General features: G+C 42.8%; 1 protein-coding gene across 1 annotated transcript in view; it reads left to right on the forward strand.

The window, feature by feature from the left end:
* The first annotated feature begins 1,713 nt into the window (after positions 1 to 1,713).
* Positions 1,714 to 15,218, forward strand: part of LOC118382495 (N-lysine methyltransferase SMYD2-A-like) — a 69,922-nt gene continuing 56,417 nt past the window's right edge. Inside the window, 2 exon segments of the mRNA XM_052496225.1 lie at positions 1,714 to 2,308; positions 10,341 to 10,404. Coding sequence (XP_052352185.1) covers positions 2,124 to 2,308; positions 10,341 to 10,404 — 249 coding nt within the window. The 5' untranslated portion in view covers positions 1,714 to 2,123.

Here is a 15,218-nt window from a genome sequence, read left to right on the forward strand (position 1 = left end):
CAGAGTTCAAGTAACATACACATCTCAGCCTCAACTGTTCAGAGGAGTCAGTTGAATTGCTGCAAAGAAACCACTACTAAAGGACACCAATAATAAGAAGAGACTTACTTGGGCCAACAAACACGAGCAATGGACATTAGACCAGTGAAAATCTGTCCTTTGGTCTGATGAGTCCAAATGTGATATTTTTGGTTCCAACCACCGTGTCTGTGTGAGGCGCAGAGTAGGTGAACGGATGATCTCTGCATGTATGTGTAACAGTATAACGTCCCCTCGCCCATACCCGGGTGCGAACCAGGGACCCTCTGCACACATCAACAACAGTCACCCACGAAGCATCGTTGTTACCCATCGCTCCACAAAAGCCGCGGCCCTTGCAGAGCAAGGGGAACTACTACTTCAAGGTCTCAGAGCAAGTAACGTCACCGATTGAAACGCTATTTAGCGTGCAATGTTAACTAAGCTAGCCATTTGGAGGAGGAGGTGTGATGGTGTGGGGGGCGCTTTGCTGGTGATTTATTTAGAATTCAAGGCACACTTAACCAGCATGGCTACCACAGCATTCTGCAGCTACACGCCATCCCATCTGGTTATGCACTTAGTGGTACTATCATTTGTTTTTCAACAGGACAATGACACAACACACTTCCAGGCTGTGAAAGGGTTGTTTGACCAAGAAGGAGAGTGATGGAGTGCCTCATCAGATGACCTGGCCTCCACAAACACCCGACTTCAACCCAATTGAGATGGTTTGGGATGTGAAGGAAAAGCAGCCAACAAGTGCTCAGCATACATGGGAAATCCTTAAAGACTGATGGAAAAGCATTCCAGGTGAAGCTGGTTGAGAGTATACCAAGCGTGTGCAAAGCTGTCAAGGCAAAGGGTGGCTACTTTGAAGAATCTAAAATATATGTTGATTTGTTTAACACTTTTTTGGTTACTACATGATTCCATATGTGTTATTTCATAGTTTTGATGTCTTCACTGTTATTCTACAATGTAGAAAATAGTAAAATGAAAGAAAAACCCTTGAATGAGTAGGTGTGTCCAAACTTTTGACTGGTACTGTTGTGTAGATAGTACATTTTATGTTTAGGTTTTCAATATATCACCAACTGTTTCTGCTTATTGGCTATTTATCAACATGCCTTGTCAATAAGAATCAAATTCAAATCAAATGTATTTATATAGCCCTTCGTACATCAGCTGATATCTCAAAGTGCTGTACAGAAACCCAGCCCAAAACCCCAAACAGCAAACAATGCAGGTGTAGAATCACGCGACAAAACCATTTTCAACTTAAGTTCTATTAATATAAATTGAACTTTCAACATTAATGTCCAATGGTAATATACTAAATCGGGTAAAAATAAATAAATAAATGAATTTGTCCAAAAACGTACCATGATGATATACCAGAAATCACCCAAACGGGGTTACCCTGCCTAGATAGACCACACCGTGTCGTTTCCAATGGGAGGCTAGTGAGTGTGATAATACCACAGACATATAGAACAATGAGCTAGTTATGAAACATATTTCGCTGTTATCTCCAGCAACATCTAAACCATTCCTCACACTGAAACTATCGGGGCATTATGCCACGTTCACTGCCCAGTCGAGAAATAGGAAACTCGGACATGTCCGAAGTGCTCATTGGTTGAACGCGGCACGTGTATCACTTACAACTCGTTTGTAAGTCTGAAACGTGTCGTCGTTCCGACTGGCACTTGAACGTGGCATTAGGACCTCGGTATCCTTGTAGTTCAATGTGTCGTAGTCAAGGACTGGTCGTAGAAGTGACAAGCTAACCATATGATGCTAGGCTAGTTAGCCTTTGCCGTGTGGTATTGGTGAGAGGCTGTGGTCCGTGTGTGTAGCTGAAGCCAGCTAGCCAAAAAAGACAAACAAGGAACAACGCTAAGCAAGTCTGATCATTGCATTTATTTATTTTCTTTGCGTTTAGGACACAACCAGTTGTTATCTAGGTCGCTGTCTTGCTAACGTCAACACACTCGGGGTAGTCAAACACAAGCAAAGTAAAAAAACAAACACCAAAACGAGCAAAAAGAGAGCGGTAAAAGCTAGTCACCGAGGTGAACAGACCACACGCGGCATTGAAGATGAATGGCTTAACGAAGAACGAGGGAATCGCGGGGACGGAGAGGTTCGCCAGCCCGGGGAAAGGCAGGGGACTACGGGCTATGAAGCACTTCGCCGTCGGAGACCTCGTGTTTGCCTGTCCTGCCTATTCCTACGTCCTGACGGTGAATGAGAGAGGAGCGCACTGTGAATACTGCTTCACCAGGTATGGGACCTGGACAACTGTCTGAACACGACGTGTTTTGGGTTTGTTTATATAATAGAAATTATGTCTTTTTAAAAGAGTAATGTTTTGTGGTTCTATCAAGCTAGCTGGTCAACCTTATTCTGTTATGAATAGGATATTTCTCTCTGTTGTCACCTTGCTATACGGCTGTTATGTTATCGATTTTACTACAGTAAGGTGTCCTCAAACCATTACCAATAACGTTGTATAAATAATTCGACACGCTGTTAGGCATTGACTAGGAGTGGATGTCACTCCGAACCATGTGGGTTCAGCATGGCTTTCAGCAGCTGACAAAAACACACAGCTGTTTCTTCTGAGAAGGCCCATTCAGTAGCATGTCGCGTTCACGTACTAGTTGGAACTCGGGCATTTCCGACTGGCTAACTGGTTGTAGTTATACACGTGCCGCGTACAACGGATCATCAAGTCGGACGTTTCCGAGTTCTGACAAGTATGGGGACGCGGCATCAGGCTCAGCTGGTTGTTCTGCCAATAAGGAATTCGTGAAATTGCGTTGTGACCAATGAGATATATAAACCCTGGATTGCTGATGCTGCGTATTTGCCATTGAGAGGGTTTGAAGCCTCCGGTCTGCCATATTGGCACTCCCTAAGTCATTCATAAGAATTAATGGAATTCTACCATCCATGTCAATGTTTAAAGGAGAAAATGTACATGTATTTTTGTTGTAAAGGGGACAGTAAACTTGAGTAAAATGTAAAAAATGTTTTTTTTTTTAAGGAAGTGGGATAGCGTATCGCTGCCGGATGCTATGGTAACCATTCTGGTTAAGTGTGCCTTGAATTCTAAATAAATCACTGACAGTGTCACCAGCAAAGCACCATCACACCTCCTCCTCCTCCATGCTTCATGGTGGGAACCACAGAGAGATCATCCAAAAATCTCACATTTGGACTCATCAGAACAAAGGACAGATTTCCTCCGGTCTAATGTCCATTGCTCGTGTTTCTTGGCCCAAGCAAGTCTCTTCTTCTTATTGGTGTCCTTTAGAAGTCGTTTCTTTGCAGCAATTTGACCATGAAGGACTGATTCACGCAGTCTCCTCTGAACAGTTGATGTTGAGAAGTGTCTGTTACTTGAACTGTGTGAAGCATTTATTTGGGCTGCAATTTCTGAGGCTGGTAACTCTAATGAACTTATCCTCTGCAGCAGAGGTAACTCTGGGTCTTCCTTTCCTGTGGCGGTCCTCATGACAGCCAGGTAACTCTAATGAACTGATCCTCTGCAGCAGAGGTAACTCTGGCTCTTCCTTTCCTGTAGCGATCCTCATGAGAGCCAGTTTCTAATGAAGTTATCCTCTGTAGCAGAGGTAACTCTGGTCTTCCTTTCCTGTTTTGACAGCCAGGTAACTCTAATGAACTTATCCTCTGCAGCAGAGGTAACTCTGGCTCTTCCTTTCCTGTGGCGGCCCTCATGAGAGCCAGTTTCATCATAACGCTCGATGGTTTTTGCAATGCCACTTGAAGAAACTTTCAACTTTATATCTTAAAGTAATGATGGTTCTGCCATTTCTCTTTGCTTATTCGAGCTGTTCTTGCCATAATATGGACTTGGTCTTTTACCAAATAGGGCTATCTTCTGTATACCACCCCTAACTTGTCACAACACAACTGAATGGCTCAAATGCATTAAAAATGAAAGATATTCCAGGTGTCTACCTCATAAAGCTGGTTGAGAGAATGCCAAGAGTGTGCAGCAGACTCTCGGTTAGTGAACAGACAGGGAGGGGAGGGGAGGGGGGGGGGTTGTTGTCCTTGATTCTTTTTTTGTTTGACCTTCCTGTGACATCGGGTGCTGTAGGTGTCCTGGAGGGCAGGTAGTTTGCCCCAGGTAATGCGGTGTGCAGACCGCACCAGCCTCATAATATCACCACCCGTATAATCTATATTATAGTGACAAGATAGCCGAGTGACCGCTCTAACAATGGAAATACACGTCCTCAATTATTGAAGGCAGGCGAGATCAGGTATCGTTTTGGTATTTATTAGGGATCACACGTTAGCTGCTGTCACGTAATTCGGCACGATCGGAGACCATACAAAAAAGGTTCTCGTCTCACGCGGACTGATTTTTCACGGAGTAAGTCCATTCGCTTCGCCTCTTCCTCTCTGTTTAAACTCAGTTGAAGTATGAACACACACACAAGTTTGCTTTCAGTTGGGTTTCCCAAAAGCATCGTAGCGATAAGATAATCTTAATTCCATTGAAACAAAATGGAGGAGCGAGACAGACATCTCTCTCTTTTCTCTCCTCTCCTCTTCTCTCTCTCTTTCAGCTATTTGAAGCTGCTGTACAAAACTGAAAGTGAAAGACATTAAAAAACAACTTTCTCTCTGACACACCCTCTCTGTCTCTCTGACACACCCTCTCTGTCTCTCTGACACACCCTCTCTGTCTCTCTGACACACCCTCTCTGTCTCTCTGACACACCCTCTCTGTCTCTCTGACACACCCTCTCTGTCTCTCTCTGACACACCCTCTCTGTCGCTCTCTGACACACCCTCTCTGTCGCTCTCTGACACACCCTCTCTGTCGCTCTCTGACACACCCTCTCTGTCGCTCTCTGACACACCCTCTCTGTCGCTCTCTGACACACCCTCTCTGTCGCTCTCTGACACACCCTCTCTGTCGCTCTCTGACACACCCTCTCTGTCGCTCTCTGACAGAGACACACACCCTCTATGTCTCTCAATTCAATTTAAGGGGCAATTTAAGGTTGCAAGTTCGAATCCCCGATCTGACAAGGTACAAATCTGTCGTTCTGCCCCTGAACAAGGCAGTTAACCCACTGTTCCCAGGCCGTCATTGAAAATAAGAATTTGTTCTTAACCGACTTTCCGACTTAACCGACTTTTTGTAAAATAAAGATAAAATAAATATGTTTACAAACAAAAGGATACGATAACAAACAAAAGTGAAGTGAACAATAAATAATTAATAAACATTACTCACAAAATTTCCAAAAGAATAAAGACATTTCAAATGTCATACAGTGTTGTAATGATGTGCAAATGGTTAAAAGTACAAAAGGGGAAAGTAAATAAACACTAAATATGGGTTGATTTTATGAGGTTTGTTCTTCACTGGTTGCCCTTTTCTTGTGGCAACAGGTCACAAATCATGCTGCTGTGATGGCACACTGTGGAATTTCACCCAGTAGATATGGGAATTTGGATTTATTTTTAAAATTATTTGTGGGTCTGTGTAAATCTGAGGGAAATATGTCTCTATAATATGGTCATACGTTGGACAGGAGGTTAGGAAGTGCAGCTCAGTTTCCACCTCATTTTGTGGGCAGTGTGCACATAGCCTGTCTTCTCTTGAGAGCCAGGTCTGCCTACGGTCTGCCTACGACCTTTCTCAATAGCAAGGCTAAGCTCACTGTAGAACTGTGCAGGAGAGGATGGCAAATGTTTTACATGCTCCTAACCAACTGTGCTCTTTAGTTTGTTTTTTTTGCGTTGTTTGTAACTTATTTTTGTAACTGATTTTGTACATAATGTTGCTGCTACTGTCTCTTATGACTGAAAATAACGTCTGGACATCAGAACAGCGATTACTCGCCACGGACTAGAAGAAGAGTTTTCCTTTAACGAGTCCGACGCGAAGGATATACTGCTTTCTCGAGAACAGGCCCAAATCCCTGTCATTTCCTTGAAGAAAAGAGTGAAGGCGGCGGAGGTCGGGCTCCCGTATAAGAATTCGTTGGTGAAAGAGTAAACCCCCACTTCCATCCTTATTGGCGATCGTGAAATCATTGGAAAATAAAATCAATAACTGTAATCTTATGTTTCACCAAGTCGTGGCTGAACGACGACACGGATAATATAGAGCTGGTGGGATTTTCCATGCACCGGCAGAACAGAGAGGCTACGTGTGGTAAGACGAGGGGTAGGGGTGTGTGTATGTCTATTTGTTGATAACAGCTGGTGTGTTGTCTAATATTAAAGAAGTCTAGAGGTATTGCACGCCTGAAGTAGAGTACCTTATGATAATCTGTAGACCACACTATCTACAAAGAGAGTGCTACGAATAATAATGAGAAGTCTATTTACCAACACAGACCGATGCTGGTAATAAGAACGCACACAGCCAACTCTATAAGGCCATAAGCAAACAAGAACATGCTCATCCTGAAGCGGTGCTCCTAGTGGCTGGGGACTTTAATGCAGGCAAACTTAAATGTTTTACCTAATTTCTACCAGCATGTTACATGTGCAACCAGAGGGGGAAAAAGACTCTAAACCGCCTTTACTCCACACGCAGACATGTAAATAGCTCTCCCTCTATTTAAAAAAAAAATGGACCATAATTATATCCTCCTGATTCCTGCTTACAAGCAAAAATGAAAGCAGGAAATACCAGTGACTCGCTCTATAGGGAAGTGGTCAGATGATGTGGATGCTACACTACAGGACTGTTTTGCACTGACAGGAATATGTTCCTGGATTCATCCAATGGCATTGAGGAGTATACCACCTCAGTCATCGGCGTCATCAATAAGTGCATCAACGACGTCTTCCCCACTTTGACCGTACGTACATATCCCAATCAGAAGCCATGGATTACAGGCAACATCCGCATCAAGCTAAAGGCTAGAGTTGCCATTTTTCAAGGAGCGGGATACTAATTCGGACGCTCATAAGAAATCCCACTCTGCCCTCAGATGAACCATCAAACGGGCAAAGCGTCAATACGGACTAGAAAGGGAATCCCAGACACGAGCTGCCCAATGACACTAGCCTACCAGATGAGCTAAATGCCTTCATTTAAAAAAGTTAGTCCTATGAGTGTCATCTGATGAAGATCATCAAAGCTTAGTGATACATTTTTATCTCTTTGTACTTTTTGTGACTCCTCTCTTTGCCTTGATTTGGCGCTACGCATTTCCCTGGGCTAGTGACTAAGTGAGACGCTAGCGTCTCACTTAGCCTTAAGAGGTTAACACTGGGGCCCCTCAGAGGTGTGTACTTAGTCCCCTCCTGTACTCCCTGTGTACCCACAACTGCGTGGCCAAACATGACTCCAACACCATCATTAAGTTTGCTGACGACACAACAGTGGTAGGCCTGATCACCGACAACGATGAGACAGCCTATAGGGAGGAGGTCAGAGTGTGTTGCCAGGACAACAACCTCTCTCTCGATGTGAGCAAGACAAAGGAGGTGATCGTGGACTACAGGAAAAGGCGGGCCGAACAGGCCCCCATTAACATCGATGGGGCTGTAGTGGAGCGGGTCGAGAGTTTCAAGTTCCTTGGTGTCCACATCAAGGACACAGTCCAAACACACCAAGATGGTCCTTAAGAAGGCACGACAACACCTTCTCCCCCTCAGGAGACTGAAAATATTTGACATGGGTCCCTAGATCCTCAGTAAGTTCTACAGCTGCACCATCGAGAGCATCCTGGCCTGTTGCATCACTGCCTGGTATGGCAACTGCTCGGCATCTGGCCATAAGGCGTTGCAGAGGGTAGTGCGTACGGCCCAGTACATCACTGGGGCCAAGCTTCCTGTCATCCAGGACCTATATAATAGGCGGTGTCAGAGGAAAGCCCATAAAATTGGTAGAGACTCCAGTCACCCAAGTCGTAGACTGTTTTCTCTGCTACTGCTGCACGGTAAGAGGTACCGGAGCACCAGGTCTAGGACCAAAAGACTCCTTAACAGCTTCTATCCCCAAGCCATAAGGCTCCTTAACAGCTTCTATCCCCAAGCCATAAGACTCCTTAACAGCTTCTATCCCCAAGCCATAAGACTCCTTAACAGCTTCTATCCCCAAGCCATAAGACTCCTTAACAGCTTCTATCCCCAAGCCATAAGACTCCTTAACAGCTTCTATCCCCAAGCCATAAGACTCCTTAACAGCTTCTATCCCCAAGCCATAAGACTCCTTAACAGCTTCTATCCCCAAGCCATAAGACTCCTTAACAGCTTCTATCCCCAAGCCATAAGACTCCTTAACAGCTTCTATCCCCAAGCCATAAGACTCCTTAACAGCTTCTATCCCCAAGCCATAAGACTCCTTAACAGCTTCTATCCCCAAGCCATAAGGCTCCTTAACAGCTTCTATCCCCAAGCCATAAGGCTCCTTAACAGCTTCTATCCCCAAGCCATAAGGCTCCTTAACAGCTTCTATCCCCAAGCCATAAGACTCCTTAACAGCTTCTATCCTCAAGCCATAAGAGTCCTGAACAATTTAATCAAATGGCCACTGGACTATTTGCACTATAACGGATTCAAGTATATTTTTTTGTCAGATCCTAATTGGTATGTTGGTATGTTGAATTTTATGTTCCTTTTGATGGCATAGAATGCCCTTCTTGCCTTGTCTCTCAGCTTGTTCATAGCTTTGTGGAAGTTACCTTTGGCGCTGATGTTTAGGCCAAGGTATGTATAGTTTTTTTGTGTGCTCTTGGGCAACGGTTTCTAGATGGAATTTGTATTTGTGGTCTTGGCAACTGGACCTTTTTGGGAAAACCATTATGTTTGTCTTACTGAGATTTACTGTCAGGGCCCAGGTCTGACAGAATTTGTGCAGAAGGTTTAGGTGCTGCTGTAGGTCCTTCTTGGTTGGTCAGAGAAGCACCAGATCATCAGCAAACAGTAGACATTTGACTTAAGATTCTAGTAAGGTGAGGCCGGGTGCTGCAGACTGTTCTAGTGCCCGCGCCAATTTGTTGATATATATGTTGAAGAGGGTGGGGCTTAAGCTGCATCCCTGTCTCACCACGCCGCCCTGTGGAAAGAAATGTGTGTGTGGTTTTTGCCAATTTTAACCACACACTTGTTGTACCCTGAAAGTACCCTGAAATTCCAATTCTCTTCAATGCTTCTCAACGAGGAAGATTTGGAATTTGGTTTAGTTTTATTGTAATTATATTGACCCAGCCCTGGTCTTGTTTGGTCTGAAGGCTACAGGCTGAGACTGAGAGTGGAGCGGAACCTGTTTTAGTTTGTTGTGACACACCGTGAGGCTGAGAGACCGGAGCGGAACCTGTTTTAGTTTGTTGTGACACACCGTGAGGCTGAGAGACCGGAGCGGAACCTGTTTTAGTTTGTTGTGACACACCGTGAGGCTGAGAGACCGGAGCGGAACCTGCTTTAGTTTGTTGTGAGGCTGAGAGACCGGAGCGGAACCTGCTTTAGTTTGTGACACAACGTGAGGCTGAGAGACCGGAGCGGAACCTGCTTTAGTTTGTTGTGAGGCTGAGAGACCGGAGCGGAACCTGCTTTAGTTTGTGACACAACGTGAGGCTGAGAGACCGGAGCGGAACTACTTTAGTAGTGGCATTCCTGACTCTCTAGGACAGGCCTTTTTATATGTAGCCTACACACACAGACCCACACACCACAGCCTCACTTGTTTCTGGAGACATGCCCAGGACTATTTATATATTTATATATATATATAGAAAAGTGACCTTTCTTTGCACCATCTGCCCTTAAGAGAGATGGATGTGAACCCACATGTGTGTGTGTGTTTGAGACAGCGAGAGCTTGGTGTGTAGGTAATATCTTACTATCCTTGATGTCTCGCTCGTATCAACTTTCAACAACAAAATTTCACATTCTCTCCTCTCTCCTCTCTCCTCCCTCTCCTCGCTCTCTCCTCTCTCTCTCTCTCTCTCTCTCTCTCTCCTCCCTCTCCCATCTCCCCTCTCTCTCTCTCTCTCCTCCCTCTCCCATCTCCCCTCTCTCTCTCTCTCTCTCCTCTCTCTCCCATCTCCCCTCTCTCTCTCTCTCCTCCCTCTCCCATCTCCCCTCTCTCCCTCTCTCTCCTCTCTCTCCTCCCTCCCCTCTCTCTCCTCCCTCCCCTCTCTCTCCTCCCTCCCCTCTCTCCCCTCTCCTCTCTCTCCTCTCTCTCCTCTCTCTCTCTCTCTCTCTCTCTCTCTCCTCTCTCTCTCTCTCTCCTCTCTCTCCTCCCTCCCCTCTCTCTCTATCTCCCCTCTCTCTCTCTCTCTCTCTCTCTCTCTCTCTCTCTGCAGGAAGGAAGGCCTCTCCAAATGTGGGAAGTGTAAACAAGCTTACTACTGTGAGATTGACTGCCAGGTATAGTGCGTTTGTGGTTACTATGCTTACTATATGACAGTGTGTGAATACTGTAATGTTGACCTTGTAACATCCCCAGGATATTCGGTAATTCAGGCACTGAAGACAAAGGGTGTTATTTTCAAACCACACTGATCCTCTGAGAACCGAATGTTAGCAACGCTAACAAGTACATGTCAAATCCCATAGCAAATGTTAATGCTAGCGCATTATGATCCATTTTTATTCAGTCTCTGACCTAAACTATTTGCAGTACATCCCAGCTCATAAAGTTATACAAGTAACAAAAAAAGGCTACTCACAGTTTGCTGCACGCCAAAAAAACTAACAAATATTAGACGGCAAGGCTCTTGATCCAGGAGGGGATTCTCTGCTGTTAACCAAGCGACGCTTGATTTAGCAAGAAGCTAAGTACTTAACTAGATAGCTAACTGGCTACAAAATTAGCAAAACCTTAGCATTTAGCATATTTTAGACATTTTTAACATGGTTAAAAAAAAAAAAATGTGTTACAAACTTTGGTCCCATCCACGATCTCAGTTGTTTAAGCTTTTTATTTTGTTACAGTCTACACACATTTAGTTTTTCCAACAGTCCTTACATAGCAAGAATAAAGTCATTTGATATACATTATATCTGGTTAGATAGGACTGAAAGCATGTATAAGTACTAACTATTATAGAACAGGAGGTTTTAATCCCACACCTTAGCTACTCTGTCCATAAAACAGGAACAGGAAACCGCCATCTTGTGTTTTCCATGTGCTGTATATTTGTATTTATTAACCTTTTTCTATTCGCATATCTACAGATTGTAAGATAAGGATAAATATTTTTACTAAAAGTATTATTATATTGTTGTTTTGACTATGGCTTTTCAAATCTCCCAACAGTGGAGGGTTTATTTGAGATAAATGTTGTGATTTTTCAGCCTATTTCCTAAACCTGTGACCAGAAACAAGCTACGACAATACCAAAATAAGTGGTCTAATGATGCTGTTTTTCCCGAAGCAAAATCTACTGAGATGGTTGTAATTCTGTTTGTGGCAAGGAGTTTTGTATTTAAATAGAAAAACTCGCTTTTTTTTTTAAATCAAGATTTGTGTGTCGGTTTATAAACCATGTGCCACGGAATCGGCACATCAAATCTCTTCCCAACTATTTTTCAACCTGTATGGCGCCACTGTCAGTGGTTTGGTCCTCAAGTAAAACTTAGATGTTTTTGTGTGCCAATTTTGATCTGTAATAAAGGTCAGACAAACAAGTTCCTTCTCCCCTTCCGCTTGTCTCCTCCATGTTTGCGTTAACGCTGCAATCAGTTGGTTGTAGTTTTGGATAGAGCAGACATTTTCATATATTTTTGTTAATGCCACGTGACTACTCCACCTTTCCTATTCACAATATCATTCACAAAGATAATTCATTTAAAACAATTCTATTACAAAAAATATGTATATTTAAATTATTATTTTATTTATAAATAATAAATTATACAAATTATTTTTTAACAATATTAATATTTGAATGAAATAAAACTAAATATTTGTTCAGTCTTTTCTGGAGGAAACTGGAATTGCAACCAGCTTTGTAAGGCTGTTTTTTAGAAAGGCTGGTTTTTTAGAAAGGCTGGTTTTTAGAAAGGCTTGTTTTTAGAAAGGCTGTTTTTTTAGAAAGGCTGTTTTTTTAGAAAGGCTGTTTTTTTAGAAAGGCTGTTTTTTTAGAAAGGCTGTTTTTTTAGAAAGGCTGTTTTTTTAGAAAGGCTGTTTTTTTAGAAAGGCTGTTTTTTTAGAAAGGCTGTTTTTTTAGAAAGGCTGTTTTTTTAGAAAGGCTGTTTTTTTAGAAAGGCTGGTTTTTTAGAAAGGCTGGTTTTTTAGAAAGGCTGGTTTTTTAGAAAGGCTGGTTTTTTAGAAAGGCTGTTTTTTAGAAAGGCTGTTTTTTTTTGTTTTTTTAGAAAGGCTTGTTTTTAGAAAGGCTGTTTTTTTAGAAAGGCTGTTTTTTTAGAAAGGCTGGTTTTTAGAAAGGCTGGTTTTTAGAAAGGCTTTTTAGAAAGGCTGGTTTTTAGAAAGGCTGGTTTTTAGAAAGGTTTTTAGAAAGGCTGGTTTTTTAGAAAGGCTGTTGTTTTTTAGAAAGGCTGTTTGTTTTTTAGAAAGGCTGGTTTTTTAGAAAGGCGGTTTTTTAGAAAGGCTGGTTTTTTAGAAAGGCTGTTTTTTTTAGAAAGGCTGGTATAAAAAAAGGTTCCATATTCAATTAACTGAAAGTGAGAAGTTGTAATCTGATTAATTTGTATTTTGCTCTTCTATTTCCTCTTCTTCTACCATTTTGGTGAATCATGGAATATTCCGTCATTTGTAACAAGTTTCTGGAGATTATTTCAGGGTAGCAATTCTATGTTGAAGATTCAAAAATAATTTTTTGCATTTAAAAAAAAAAGAAAGTCAATATAATTTGTCTATTTTTTTTAATAATATATTTTACTCGATCGTTCCAGAGTACGTTCCTCCATTTATTTTTGTTTTTCCTTTTAACCTATTCTATATGCACACATCTACAGGGCATTCGGGAAAGTATTCAGACCCCTTTGACTTTTTCCACATTTGTGACCAACCGCCTTGATTCGGTGTTATGTAGCAACATTTTCAATTTGTGATTTTTACATTGGATAAAAGTAAAGATTTAGAGCTAGAAAATTGTATATCATCTGCAGTTGAGGAACAACAGGGAAATAATTCTGCTTTGAAAGTTGATAAACTTCTAACTTCACTTTTGAGAGAAATTGCCCCCTGAATTGTTTTTTTGGGGTGGAGACCTCTTCTGTCTACACCCTTTCTTTCAGCATCGTTCACACCCTCTTAAGCCTTAGCCCCACCCATCTCTTTAAGGGTTCACACCCTCTTAAGCCTGAGCCCCACCCATCTCTTTAAGGGTTCACACCCTCTTAAGCCTGAGCTCCACCCATCTCTTTAAGGGTTCACACCCTCTTAAGCCTGAGCTCCACCCATCTCTTTAAGGGTTCACACCCTCTTAAGCCTGAGCTCCACCCATCTCTTTAAGGTTCACACCCTCTTAAGCCTGAGCCCCACCCATCTCTTTAAGGGTTCACACCCTCTTAAGCCTGAGCTCCACCCATCTCTTTAAGGGTTCACACCCTCTTAAGCCTGAGCTCCACCCATCTCTTTAAGGGTTCACACCCTCTTAAGCCTGAGCCCCACCCATCTCTTTAAGGGTTCACACCCTCTTAAGCCTGAGCCCCACCCATCTCTTTAAGGGTTCACACCCTCTTAAGCCTGAGCTCCACCCATCTCTTTAAGGGTTCACACCCTCTTAAGCCTGAGCTCCACCCATCTCTTTAAGGGTTCACATGTACGGTCATGTGGTAAACGCATACTATATCAAATCTAAGTTCACTTGTCACCTGCAGACGGTACAGAGGGTGATCATGGGTAGCAATATCAAAAACAAAGTGTACAGATAACAAATATTTCATAATTATTAGATGAAGCTTAAGAACATGCTATAATCACCTCACATCGAACTAAGTGGATGGGTCTAGACAGGACAGGTAGGTAAATTCAATTGATATAGACATGATTTGGGAAGGCAGACACCAGGTCTCACAGTTGACAGTGCATGTCAGAGCAAAAACCATGCCATGAGGTTGAAGGAATTGTCCGTAGAGCTCCGAGACAGGATTGTGTCGAGGCACAGATCTGAGGAAGGGTACCAAACATTTCTGCAGCATTGAAGGTCCCCAAGAACACAGTGGCCTCCTATTTAAAAAAAATAAATAAATAAAAAAAAAACATTTTTTAAAGTAGTTTGGATCCACCAAAAGTATTCCTAGAGCTGGCCGCCCAGCCAAACTGAGTAACCGGGGGAGAAGGGCCTTGGTCTTGGAGGTGACCAGGAACCAGATGGTCACTCTGACAGACCTTTAGAGTTCCTCTTTTGAGATGGTTGTCCTTCTGGAAGGGTCTCCCATCCCTGCAACTCTCCACCAATCAGGCTTTTAAGGCAGAGTGACCAGACGGAATCCACTCCTCAGTAAAAGGCACATGACAGGCCGCTTGGAGTTTGCCAAAATGCATCTGAAGACTCTCAGACCATGAGAAACAAGATTCTCCGGTCTGATTGAACCAAGAACCAAGCGTCACGTCTGGAGGAAAACACCAACACCATCCCGACGGTGAAGCATGGTGGCGGCGGCAGCAATAAGAATGGGAGAAACTCCCCCAAATACAGGTGTGTCAAGCTTGTAGCGTCATACCCAAGAAGACTGGAGGCTGTAATCGCTGCCAAAGGTGCTTCAACAAAGTACTGAGTGACTGGTCTGAGTAATTATGTAAATGTGATATTTTTTTATTTTTAATAAATTAGCAAAAATGTCAACCTGTTTTTGCTTTGTAATTATGGGGTAGTGTCTGAGTGTGTGTAGATTGATTACTCCATTTAGAATAAGGCTATAACATTTTTTTTTAAGTCAAGGGGTCTGAATAGTTTCTGAAAGCACTATGTTGTAATTCAATAAACAATTACAGATAGTTTGAATTCAATAATGTTTTGCGTTTACTTTTTCCTGAACCTAAATACGCTGCGCTGACCGCAAATTGAACTGAAACCTTTTTCTAGTATGTATAATTCCCCCAACAAAAGAACAAAACAACTACAGTAGGCCTGTTTACAGTAGGCCTGTTTACAGTAGGCCTGTTTACAGTAGGCCTGTTTACAGTAGGCCTGCTTACATTTACATTACATTTACATTTAAGTCATTTAGCAGACACACTTATCCAGAGCGACTTACAAATTGGTGCATGCTGT

Source organism: Oncorhynchus keta, chromosome 35 (assembly GCF_023373465.1).
Source record: "Oncorhynchus keta strain PuntledgeMale-10-30-2019 chromosome 35, Oket_V2, whole genome shotgun sequence".
NCBI lineage: Eukaryota > Metazoa > Chordata > Actinopteri > Salmoniformes > Salmonidae > Oncorhynchus > Oncorhynchus keta.